General features: G+C 42.5%; 1 protein-coding gene across 1 annotated transcript; it reads right to left on the bottom strand.

Moving 5' to 3' along the window:
• Nucleotides 1-773: 773 nt before the first annotated feature.
• LOC118117168 (volume-regulated anion channel subunit LRRC8D) lies at nt 774-8,575 on the bottom strand. Its single transcript, XM_035169200.2, has 2 exons — nt 8,241-8,575; nt 774-5,660 (listed from the first exon to the last, which is right to left on the bottom strand). The coding sequence occupies exon 2, from the start codon at nt 5,656-5,658 to the stop codon at nt 3,103-3,105; it is 2,556 nt and encodes an 851-aa protein (XP_035025091.1). The 5' UTR covers nt 5,659-5,660; nt 8,241-8,575; the 3' UTR covers nt 774-3,102.
• Between the last annotated feature and the right edge of the window lie 4,270 nt (nt 8,576-12,845).

The raw sequence follows: 12,845 nt of genomic DNA, 5'->3' as shown, positions 1-12,845 counted from the left end.
AGACAGAATAAGCCACAGTATGTGCTGACACCTCTAGAGCCAGGGTAGGATATCGCTAAGAACGACCACATTGTGATGCAAAATCTCTGAAAAGTTCAATTATTCTGAATATTTCTGCAAGGTCATCAGTTAGAGTGTCGAACAGAAGGCTACACACACAGTGACACAGGCATGACCTCTCTGACCTGGTCAATAACTACTCAGTAACAATGAGGATATTTTCCCTCACTCACATAAACAGTGCCACTGGTTTGCACAGGAACATCACGAGTTCCTGGTCAAATCCAACACACGTATTGGAGAACTGACTGGTCTAATGGAATTCTTAAACTTCAGAATCTATAGGATCATATACGGATGGATGAACTCAGAGCACATCTGGTGCAAAAGATTATGGATCATGTGGGTTAAGTCTCACAAACCAGAAGATCAAGATAAAGACTAAGGCGTCTTTACGATCAGAGAACTTGAAATACATTATATGGACTGGTTTAACTAACATTGTAGATCTAGGACCATATAGAACACAAGTTATTCTCTGGGAAAATTAATCGAACCCCCTTAATCGAATCCTCGCAAAAATGTTATATGTTCTCTCTTGTCCCATCCTTCCACTAAGTTTCATGGTAATCTGTCCAGTGGTTTTAGTGCAATGCTGCTGGCTAACAGACAAACAAAGAAACTTGGCAGAGGTAATTAGCAGGTTAGCAGCATGATGCTAACCAGTATTTTTCGGTGGCGTGCGCTTGAAGTGGATGAATAATGATTAGACGTTCATCTGAAATCTTGTTTTATTGTGCCATAAACTTGTGAACTTTGAGTAAAGGATCACCGAGGTGGTACAGCAGCTCAGAGGAGCACATATGTAAGCCTACACAGAAATACATTGTGAAGAAAGAAGGCAGACATGTTTATTGTAATTACACACTTTTGACATGTGGGATAGTCAGACATGCCAGTGAGTGGTTTTGTCTCACATTTCAAATTTTAAAGCATCAAAAGGTGGTTTACAGATTTCCCTTTAATCAGCTGACATTGGTCGTAGAACCTGTTCACAAAAGAAAGTCACTGATCTTTAAATCATCGTGTTCTCATTGGGCAAAAAAAGTACTACAGGCCTTAGTATACAATCTCTACAACTGTAAAGGTTCATTTCTGGTGCTTAGTCTCCACCTGAGGTTTACAACTCTAAGCTCATTCTATTCGCTATAAGACATCACGGAAAATAAAGGTTGTATCAATTCAACAAAAGTTAAATAAAACCAAGAAAAGACCACTGCATTGTGTCTGCTTCCACAACATAAAGAAATTATAATGTGGATAAAAATTGACAAGAATGAAATGAAATATTTCTATTTGGCCTTAAGTGTGTGAAAGCTTTCACTTTACAAAATAGCAGCAGTTAAGGCAAAAGATTGTTCCCCATGGTAACAATTATACCTGAGTACCTAAAACAAAGATACGTCTATATACTGTGTCACTGGAGCGAACAGTTTTGGTCTATAAAGGAGCAAAATTTCAAATTTTCGATTAAAGCTATGAAAAAGCTAAACGCAAAAACAAACTGCTGAATTAGACACATACTAGGGCTGGGCAATTAACCGAAAATGTATCCAAACAAACATTTATAACCTCTAACCGACGTAATTTTGCTTCTGTCGGTTAATTCGGTCATTAACTATCAGGTTCCGCTACATTCCGTGCAGAAGCATTTGTTGACTGGGGCAGAGTAATTCGCCTAATGGGGGTTAAATAATCGTTCATTAATCGTAATTGAGGTAAAAGTTTGAAATATCGTGATATTTATTTGAAGTCATATCGCCAAGCCCTAATACAGTATCAGCAACAAAAATATGGAATTTGTATTGTTCTACATAAGCAAATACAACCAATTAAAACATCAAGAAAATGCATTAATTTGGGTTGATATTACAATAATAAAAAGTATTTTCTATCCATTACACAGACATGTTAAGAACCTTCAGAGCTGCAGGCCTGTCTGTGTTTCTGTGCTATAAGCCGCTCATGAAGGACACGTTGGTCTCTCGGCTGATGCTCTCCTTGACTTCCACAGGCAGTGTGTCAAAGAGGTGGTCCCCCACATCCAGGCCGTTTTGCGCAGCAGGGGGCAGTTTCCGAGCAGGGCGGGCAGCCTGTCCAGACAGTTCCCTCTGAGCTCCAGCTGCGTGAGCTGCACCAGCTGACCCAGTCTCTTGCAGCACGGTGAGCGCGTTGTGCCCCAGACACAGCACCTTTAGCTTGGTGCACCTAATGGCCAGGGGCTGGAGGTTGTGGAGGAGGCCGGTATCTTGAGGCAGCACCGAGATGGAGTTGTGGCTGACATCCAAGTGCCGCAGTTTGGGCAGAGTGAACAAGGCCGGAGGCAAAGACTCCAGCTTATTGTGGGAGAGGTGGAGAGACTCCAGGGACTTGACCTGCCCGATGGAGGACGGGAGGGTGATTATTTTGTTGTGCTACAGGCCTTAGTATACAATCTCTACATCAGTAAAGGTTAATTTCTGGTGCTTAGTCTCCACCTGAGGTTTATAACTCTATGCTCATTCAATTCGCTATAAGACATCAAGGAAAATAAAGGTTGTATCAATTCAACAAAGGTTATATGAAACCAAGAAAAGACCACTGCATTGTGTCTGCTTCCCCAACATAAAGAAATTGTTATATGGAAAAAAAACAACTAAGAAAAATTAAATATTTCTATTTGGCCTTAAGCGTGTGTAGCAGCAGGTAAGGCAAAAGATTGTTCCCCATGGTAACAATTATACCTGAGTACCTAAAACAATGATACGTCTACATACTGTGTCACTGGAGCCAACAGTTTTGGTCTATAAAGGAGCTAAATTTCAAATCTTCTATTAATGCTATGAAAAAGCTAAAGGCAAAAACAAACTGCTGAATTAAACACATACTCAGCAACAAAAAAATGGAATTTGTATTGTTCTACATAAGCAAATACAACCCATTAAAAACAATCAAGAAAATGCATTAATTTGGGTTGATGTTACAATGATAAAAAGTAATTTCTTTCCGTTACACAGACATTTTAAGAACCACGAGAGCTGCAGGCCTGTCTGGGTTTCTGTGCTATAAGCCGCTCGTGAAGGACACGTTGGTCTCTCGGCTGATGCTCTCCTTGACTTCCACAGGCAGTGTGTCAAAGAGGTGGTCCTCCACAACCAGGCCGTTTTTGCGCAGCAGGCGGCAGTTTCCGAGCAGGGCGGGCAGCCTGTCCAGACAGTTCCCTCTGAGCTCCAGCTGCGTGAGCTGCACCAGCTGACCCACAGTCTCCGGCAGCACGGTGAGCGCGTTTTGCCCCAGACATAGCACCTTTAGCTTGGTGCACCTGAACAGAGGCTTGGGCAGCACCTCCAGCTTGTTGGAGTTGATGGCCAGGTGCTGGAGGTTGTGGAGGAGGCCGACATCTGGAGGCAGCACCGAGATGGAGTTGTGGCTGACATCCACGTGCCGCAGTTTGGGTAGTAAGAACAAGGCCGGAGGCAAAGACTCCAGCTTATTGTGCGAGAGGTGGAGAGACTCCAGGGATTTGACCTGCACGATTGAGGATGGGATGGTGATTATTTTGTTGTGCCACAGTTTCAGGCACGTCAGCCTCTTGATGTGCTGGAAGCTGATGATCTCCTCAATGGTGCGGATGTTGTTAGACTTCAGGTCAAGCTCCTGCAAGTTGGTCAGGCTGAAAATAGCGTGGGGAATCCTCTCTAGTTCGCAGCTGTGCAGCTCCAGTTCAATCAGATTTGTCATCTTTTTCAGACTATTGAGTACAAGCAGTTTCGTACCATCGTTGTGCACGACTAATTTAATTAAGTGTGGCGAAAGCTCTGTGATGTTTGTGGGCATTTTAGAGAGGTTGCTCTTCAGGCATAATGTCTTTAAATGCCTCAAATCTCGCATGGACTCAAGACCGATCATTTTATTATTTTCCGAGCTCAAGTTGCCGATGAGGTTTAGCTCCCTCAAACTCCTTAGCAGATACACCCAAGCTGGGATCTCTGCAACATCGGTGAACTTGACGTGAAGGCAGCGAAGATGGTCGCGGAGGAAAGCGAAGCCTGTCTGCTCTACTTTGGCGGGACAGTGGCAGAGATGCAGCTCCTGCAGGCTGGTCATCTGAGAGACTTTTGCCGTGAACCGCACCTCAGGAATCAGCTCCAGTTTAAGAACCTCCAAGTCGGTGAGGTCAAACACCGCGTTGGGGAGTCCGGAGATCATGAAAAGGTACAGCTCCTGCTGGTCCTGTGTGTTACGGCTCACAAGCTGCCTCAACTTTTCAAAGGTCCACTCATGATTGAGGCTGATCTCCCTCAGCTTGTTTTCACTGACTTCAGACAAGAAGACACCGAAGCGCTTGGAGTAGAGTTGGTCATACTGGTCAACCATGTGTAAGAGGAATGCAAAGTCGTTCTTGACATCAGGAATGTCACTAAAGCTGCTCTCCTCCCTGACCTTCTCGAACGAGTACTCTTTCAGGGGTCGCCGAAACACCCAGAAGAGTGAGTACAAGCACGCCATGCCATATATCAAAATCAAAGCCATGTAGCTGATCAGCAGCTTGTTCAGCATGAACGCCATGTTGTGTGTACAGAAGAACATTCTGTATCCTGTGAGCTGTTTGATATCAGGCTCACAACTGTGCTTAAAATTGATCTTAGCCATAAAGGTTGAAGTGTAGGACAATATCAAAATAAACTTGACAGTTTTGACAATGGTCTGTGCTACATAAAGCTTGTAGATGAAATCGCTGTCCTCCACGTGAGCTCTGAATTTTCTCACTTTCTCAAATAAGGCTTTGGCCTGCTCCCCATCTTTTTTGTCCAGGATTGTCATACTACTAGGGACCTCCCCTATGGGCTTATCTGCGGAAAACTTCACCCCAAGCATGGGGGTGGACGAGGTGACGCTCTCGTCCTTCCCCTCTAAAGATACCTGTTTTGGTACTGAGGAGGTGCCGGTCAGCCTCTGCTTGTTCTCCTCAGAGTCCTCACAAGCGGTTTCAGACAAAGCCTTGGTTGTCCAGGGAGACTCAAAGCATCTGCCTAGAATGGAAACAAAATGCTCGATCTTCGAGCTTGTTTTGGGGTATTTGAACCAGAAGTTGCTACTGACCATGAGAACAAGAGTGTGGATGAGAGTGAGGTATGGAAAGTACTTGGAGTACCAGGGCAAGGCAACGTGGTAACATATTTGGTTGACGAAGATATACTGTTGATAGTCCAGATTGGTCTTGATTCCAGTTGGTTGAGGTTGATTGACATAATTCTCTTTCAACGCTGCAGTGTGTTGTTGTGTGACGTGGATCTCGTGGGCTACTTCGTCCGGTAAATCCTTGGTAATATAGGGATTGGATGACATCACTGGGGCCCCGGTGGATGCAGTTGAGGCTGTTTCTTGTCCGGGCTGCTGGGCGAACGAGCCAGGTTTAGCTCCTGGCGTCTCGTCTGGGTCCTCCAGACAAGGAAGGCACGCCACCTGGTCCTTAGTGATCTGCATGGTCATGGCGAATATGGCAAGCATGAGCATGACCAGTCCCAGGTAGTCCATGAAGACGTCCCACCATGGCTTTAGGATGCGGTACGTCGGCTGAATGTCATTCAAGGACGCAACCTCCGTGAGCGTGAACATCTCTACAACACACAGAGTGAGGTCAGTTAATGTAGTATGAGCATTCTGCACTTAAATTAACTGTATATTACATTAACATGCAAAATAATAAATCAATCGTCGAAGTAATTATTTTACCGTATAATTACAAACATTTTCTCTGTTTTATCTCCCTTTTAGATGGAATATCCTCACATTGTTTTACATGGTTGGTTGGAAATTTTTCTCAGTTTTATGACATTTTACAGAACAAACAAATATACAAATAATTTATCTGTATTCATAATGGTTAAATGCAACCATATTTTACTTTGTTGTTAAGTCCTCTATTTAGACTGTTAACATCGAGACATAAACATTCCTTTGTGATTACTTTCAACACTGTGACCTTTTGCAGTGGATAGAATTTCAGGAAACAAAAAAAAAGATGTTGTACAAATAACAACTCAACCCTCTGGATCACAAACTTACACCAGGAAGTCTAACTTTCTATGACACATCCAAAAGCAACCAGCCTAAAGTGGAGATCCATGTCATACTACCCTGCTAAAGCAGTTGGAGTAACCTGTTCAACCCCCAGCTGTACAAAATGTGAATGTGTAACTTTGTGAGGGCACAGCTGAGTGTGCACCATCATTTTTTACATGGTGTACTAAAGTCAGCTCTCACTTCCCCTTACTTTCCTGTCTAGTTTCATTCAGTTAGATTTTAATTTGGTTTAAGCACTGAGCCAAGACTGTGCTATATTAAGACTTACAACAACCTGTTGTTACTGGAACAGTGCAGGCTGAGCGTGAGTCCACCAACTGTTCTCACTCACCTAGATGTTTGGCACACACAAGTATCCTTTAGTTAAGCCCTGAAAACTGCTATTTCCCTGTCTATTAACACATCTATATATTACTAAATATAATATTCTCATAGTTCAGAAATAGTATACAACAGGCCTTTTTCTAAGAAGACATCGGACATGTCACAGTGGGGAAGGCACGGGTGTAAATAATAAAATGAACAATGGCTGAATTCCATGAGGCTGCTTCAGTTTCTGACTCCTGGTGTTGTTCAGGCTGGCTCACTGTCCAGTTGTCAGGGCTTACAGGGACACCTGAATAGAACTGAGTCATTGCTAATGTTATTATTAACAACCTGTGCCTTTCCTCTTGTAACAGACTGTCTGCCATGAAGACGGCCCAAACCACCGGCTAGATTTTATCAGTCAAGAGTGGTTGATACTGCTCCTCCTCAAATCATGGGTTTGCATCGCTGGGCTTCTTGAACGTTTTGCAGTTGAATTTTGCTTTGGAGGGCCTCCTTCTATACTGTCAACCATTTAAGTGGCATGGCCGTAGTCTCCCCTTCTGTTCTGGAGTTCTGGAGTAAAGTGGACCTTTGACTTTTAGATATAAAATGAATCCCAAAAATATCCAATTAGACATTTGTGTGAAAGTTGGTCCTAATTAACACATACATGCTTGACCCCTGGCCAAAACTGTGATCTGTGAGACCACTGACGTTTGACTGCTTAATTATAATGGGTTCCAAGTGAAATTTGGAGAATTTTCATCAAGGTGCTAATGAGCTAACACCTTCAGGAGGATGGGATTGCAGACACCTCCGACCACAGCTGCCGGCAACATGGAGCCATAAAGGCCTTTGTGCTTTGGAAGGCCCCAGGACAGGGAGGGGCCCAGAGCCACAGGGGAGGGCCCAGGCAGCAGGGACAGTGTCATGAGTATATAGCGCTGTTCCTCTGACAGTGGATTAAAGAACTGAACCACATGATAAAAGCCACTGTACTGCATGTATACTACAGTAGAGTAACACATCTATACATATTACTTTATAGTTGGATATATATATATATTACTGTATTGTATATTACTATTTAGTAAGACTTCTATATATTACTGTATTGTATATTACCATGTAGTAAGATATCTTTAATATGCTGTGTATTTCATTTATATAAATTAATACATATATTACTGCATAATAACACTGTTCATCTATATAACATCTATATCTTACTGTATAGTTTATTACTATATAGCAAGGCAAACAGTATATATTACTAAAAAGTAACACATCTATATATTACTGTATAGTTTTACTTCATAGCAAGACATAGATACATATTACTGAATAGTAGATATTACTGTAGACTAAGACTGTATAGTAACACATCTACACGCTGTACTGTGCTGAATGTTAAGTTTCAGGCTTAGATAAACACGACAGTAGTTTCGAAGAAGGGTAACAGGCAGTTTGGAGTAAACACACAGGGAGGAGACGAGCCACAGACTGTGGGGGACACGCAGTGTACAGTAGGAGGACAACATGTGTACCGCAGCATGGTGAAACATTACACTGTTTTCCTCGCGGAGCTCTTGCGCAGTGACTGGTCCGGTGGTGTGGGAGTCAGTTTACCAGCGAAACACGTGAAACTGAGAATTATCATGTGTCCCCGCGTTAAACGTCCACACCAGGTGATCACTTGTAACCCCCCCCCCCTCACTCAGCCACGAGAACCACACACACAAAGTCAAAGTTGTTGATGTGCTTTGTTACATCCTCTAAGACACAAGTAAGAGAAATATACTCACTGCCTCGGTGGAGTTTATCTCAATCCAATTATTTCTTCCTCAACCTGCATGCCACTTCCTCACCTCCGCTCCTCAGGTGCGTCTCTAACCGGATTCCTCCGCCCGGTAACGAGGTGCCGCTGCCCTGAGGAACAAAGCGGTGCGGAGCGTACGTCGGTGACAGCGCGTTGCGTCGCTAACATCCCTCATACCTGAGCCCGCGGAGCAGAGCCTGCCGGAGGCTGGACGAAAGGAGCAGGCAGACGTCCGGGGAGAACCAGTAAGAGGAGGAATATCCAATATGGCGCCGCACTGACCTATTGTTGTGGCCGCAGCCGCCGCCTCTGATTGGAGGATGACATAACGGCGAACTCCCCAAGACACCGCCTGCCACTTTATCTCCTGCTGCGTTCACTGCGTGTGGGGGAAACAAATGGCAAGGCGCCGGTGTCAAAGTTCACATTTACATTCGAGACATTCAAATCTTTTTCACACTTATAGAGATGATGTAAGACAATTCTACAATGTGCCGCAAAGGGTGATGAACCTACAGAGAGTTATCACCTTAGTGTGTAGCTCCGTTTATACTGAAGATTCGCTCATTGTTTTAACCACAGGGCGATACAGGCCAAAGAAGTTATCAAAATAAAGATTTCCCTATCCATCGATATCGATTATTATCGCAAGAAATGTCACATTATTTTTTCTTTTAAGTTTAATGCTCCTGAGTGAAGGTTGTGGTTTTAGGTTTGCACAATGCAAGAGCAATAAACTGATACACACTGGACCTTTGTTACATTGCTGCTGATGAAAATTATAGTGCGATGATTATTGTTATTGTTCTATTATCCAGCCCTAAAGGTAACTGCCTGCACCACAACTTCACTATTCAGTTCAGTTTCATAGTGAGAATGTTTTTTTGCATGGCCACTGTTATTAGCTCCTACTCCAACAAGAGTATGTAGTCAATATAGCTATAGTTACCTATAATAAATTCTGTGGGTATTCAGCAAATGAAAAAAACCACAACTAAGTATATATTTTACAGACTGAGAAGTGGAGATGAGTGTTTAAATTCCGTTTTTATAAGGACACCAAGTGTGAACCATATTTCCAACGCAACTTGAATGTTACACCAGCTTCCCCCTCTGTCTTTCAGGCCCAGACACCACAAAGTGCTTCTTGGTGTGGTCTGAAATAACTTTGCTGACTAATTAAAACCTCTCACATGTTCCTTTTGTCGACTGGACACATCTCTGGCACGCTACACTGTGTCGTAACGCTCAAACTTAAACTCTTATTAAAACAAACATGCACATGGCAGTACTGTTTGTTCTTTGTTCTGCTATCTATATCTAAATCTACATGTGCTTCAGGAACTGGAAAACTCAACAGTCGATAGGACCCAGAATGCTAAACATCACTTTACAGCTCGCATGATGCACTGGGTGGAGGAAGTGTCTCCTCACTTGCAATCCATACAGGTTTTAACCGGTCCTGGGCTGCTGGCTGCCGGCTGCTGCCACTCTGCTCTCACTCATGCTGTTCCTGTACTTTGTATGTAAGAAAGGAAAAAAGAAAAAGAAAAGAAAGACAAGCAGCCACTGGGGCGTGAAGTAAGCCTGTCAGGTTACAAAATCACGTGTGTAGACAGAACATAGACACGCGTAGACTGGTAACACCGATGATTGATTTAGTCAGCAGACAGCAGGTAAAATGCAAGCAGCACAATATATCAGGTGTCCTGTTTATGTCATGGGGCCTGATGTTTGCTCAGAGTGGAGTCTTGTGATAGTTATAGTGCATGGACCTTTAAAAAGTCCCAATACAAAGACAAAGATATGTGTGTGTGTGTTTGTGTGTAAACTCACTACACATTCTGGCTTTCATCGTATAAATTATTTTCATACAGTCTTTGGTGATTTCCACTAAAATCAGACATGTGATACGTGATATAAATTTGTGCACTGACCCATAATGACCCTGGCTGTGGAACACACTGTCTTGTCTACGTCACACTGTATCTCCATGCATTTGGTTTGTGTGGTAAGGGTGAGGAAAAGAGTTGAAAGATATCCCAATGGACTGCGTTGTCATACTGGGTGGCAGTGGGGACAATGGTCGGGCAGTATTGGGTTTCCTGTCGGTGAAGGTAATGGGGCCGACAGCTGAGGGGCCCAGATTGCCATGGCAACCAGTTCAGTGTGTGCATAATTGGCTCGGTGAGGTGTAAATTATTTAATATGGGTCTCCCTCACTGATTTGCAAAGAATGCACTGGGCAGTATGGCAGTCATAAAGTCAAGTGGTTGAACTGTGCCTCACAATCACACAAATTAAGTTTTGAGGTAGCAAAGTCAATTCAGATTGTCTACACAAACACACACAAATAAACCAGTTTCTATGGTAACTAATTAACTCTATGCATGGTAAACACAGAGGTCTCTCACCCACCAACACAATGGGTTTGGAAACTCAGGATTAAATTAGGATTAGTGTTGGGCGTGTGGAGGAGAGGACGAGGGATTGAATGTACTCAATAGAAGATTCTCAGGTATAAACCAGTTAAAACCACTTACAGATGAAGTAAACACTGTTGATCATCTTGTTACACTGGCATCTGTCAAACATTGCCATGTATTCATGTTAGAGCGACAGTCAGTTCTTGAAGTCAATGCGTTGAGAGCAGGAAAATGGGCAAAAGAGTGACAAATTGTGATGGCTGTACAACTGGGTCAAAGTATCTCTACAACTGTAGATCTTATGGGACGTGCCCAGTGTGTAGTGGTCAGTATCTACCAAAAGTGATACAAGGAAGGACAACTAGGTGACCAGTGGCAGTAGAGCTACAGTAGCACAATTAGCTAAAAAGCAAATTAATGCTGGTTATAAACAGAAATGTGTCAGAATACACAGTGCATTGCAACGTGTGGGGTCTGAGTGTTAATGCTGTCCCATGTCCACCACCGAAAACACCTGCAATGGGGGAATATAGGCATCACAACTGGACCATGGAGTGATGGAAGACGGAGGCCTGGTCGCATGCCCAGATAAAAATGTGTCTGAATGGTCAGAGCAACATGACAAAGAGTTCAAGCTGTTGACTTGGACTTCAAATACTCTGTATCTCATCACATGGAGCATCTGTTGGATGTGCTGGGTATTCATTTGGTTGTTGCACATTCAAGGTCATATCAAGGCTGTAAAATCACAATGTTTCACGTTGGACTCAGACATCCACTTCCCCATGAGCTGCCAACACTTGCCATATGCTGGATGAGTTGTTCAGCTCAGATGTAATTTTGTTTTACTATTCAATAAATATAATCTTAAAGTTGATGGTTATAACATGAATTAGTTATTTGTCCATAAATGCCAATGAGTATTGCTGCAGGGCAAGTAAAGTGTTATCCAAACCTAGTGCACTCTTTTATTCGGCTCCACCTGCTGTTGTCTTGCTGTACTTTCCCATTTGACTGATACTATTGTTAAAATGTATTACAGTCATTTAAGTCAGTTTCCAAAACAGAGCATGGATTTTTGAAAAAATCTTATTGAATGCATTCATGTTGCCACACAAAGCAAGTAGTTTATGTTATTGATATTTCATTTACAGACAGATGTGGATTTGATGTTCTGGTGACCAAGTCAAGCTGCTGTTTGTGGCACCGGTGGTTTTTCTCACAGACCCTCAGTGTGGAGCCGAGGAGCAGTGCAGTCAGAGACTGGTACAGAGTCAGACACAGGCTGGCACAGTCAGACAGCAACACCACAAGTCTGTTATGTCAGTTGGCCTGTTTGGGTGTGAATCTGTCCAGTTTAGAGATTCCATGCTGCAGTGCAAACGTTCTTAGATCTGTCACTGCCCCTAAATCCTCTCTTTGGTTGTTTATTCTTTTGTGCAGCACTTTGTAATATTGTCAGCTGATCATGGTCGGGTGTTCCCTAGTAGCTATGCGGCAACCACACTGACAATACACATTAAGGTTTGTACTTGCAAAGTTCTGCTTTGATTGGCAGTTAACACTTTCTTTTACAGGTCTGTTATTTGCAAATTGCTACTTAATATTTTTTCCTAGAAATAACAATTGGTTCATGTCAGTCAATATTAATGTAATTTCTATTGATTGTTACTGTAACCAGAGATTCTTTCAGTCATTGTACAGCAGGTCAATGGAACATGAAAAATTGTGAACCATGTCTCTTTTCACACATACAGTTCAAAACATAATTAAAGTTCAGTTTGAAATAATAAATAAATGATTACGAATGACTCCAGTTGGGTGTAGTTGCTTTTATTTATGGAAGTTTTCTTTTTCATCAATGATCATTACTCGGTCATTACTGACATAATTGATGCAAATGACATCCAAAATAGGTTAAAAACGTCAAAAGTCGCTAGAAAGCACCTAAAAACACAGTTTTGTATTTCGTCCAAAATATGAGGAAAAAAATGAAAAAAGTCATACTTTGGAATGACGTCCAAAATAGGTTAAAAACGTCAAATAGTCGCTAGAAAGCACCTAAAAACACAGTTTTGTATTTCGTCCAAAATATGAGAAAAAAATGAAAAAAAGTCATACTTTGGAATGACGTCCAAAATAGGTTAAAAACGTCAAATAGTCGC

The sequence above is a fragment of the Hippoglossus stenolepis genome, chromosome 11, assembly GCF_022539355.2.
Source record: "Hippoglossus stenolepis isolate QCI-W04-F060 chromosome 11, HSTE1.2, whole genome shotgun sequence".
Taxonomy (NCBI): Eukaryota; Metazoa; Chordata; class Actinopteri; order Pleuronectiformes; family Pleuronectidae; genus Hippoglossus; species Hippoglossus stenolepis.
Note: the sequence above shows the minus strand (reverse complement) of the source record. Positions and strands in the feature narration are given on the sequence as shown.

Coding starts and splice junctions, on each gene's coding strand:
- LOC118117168 (XM_035169200.2), bottom strand. CDS start 5,658: ATGTTCACGCTCACGGAGGTTGCGTCCTTGAATGACATTCAGCCGACG.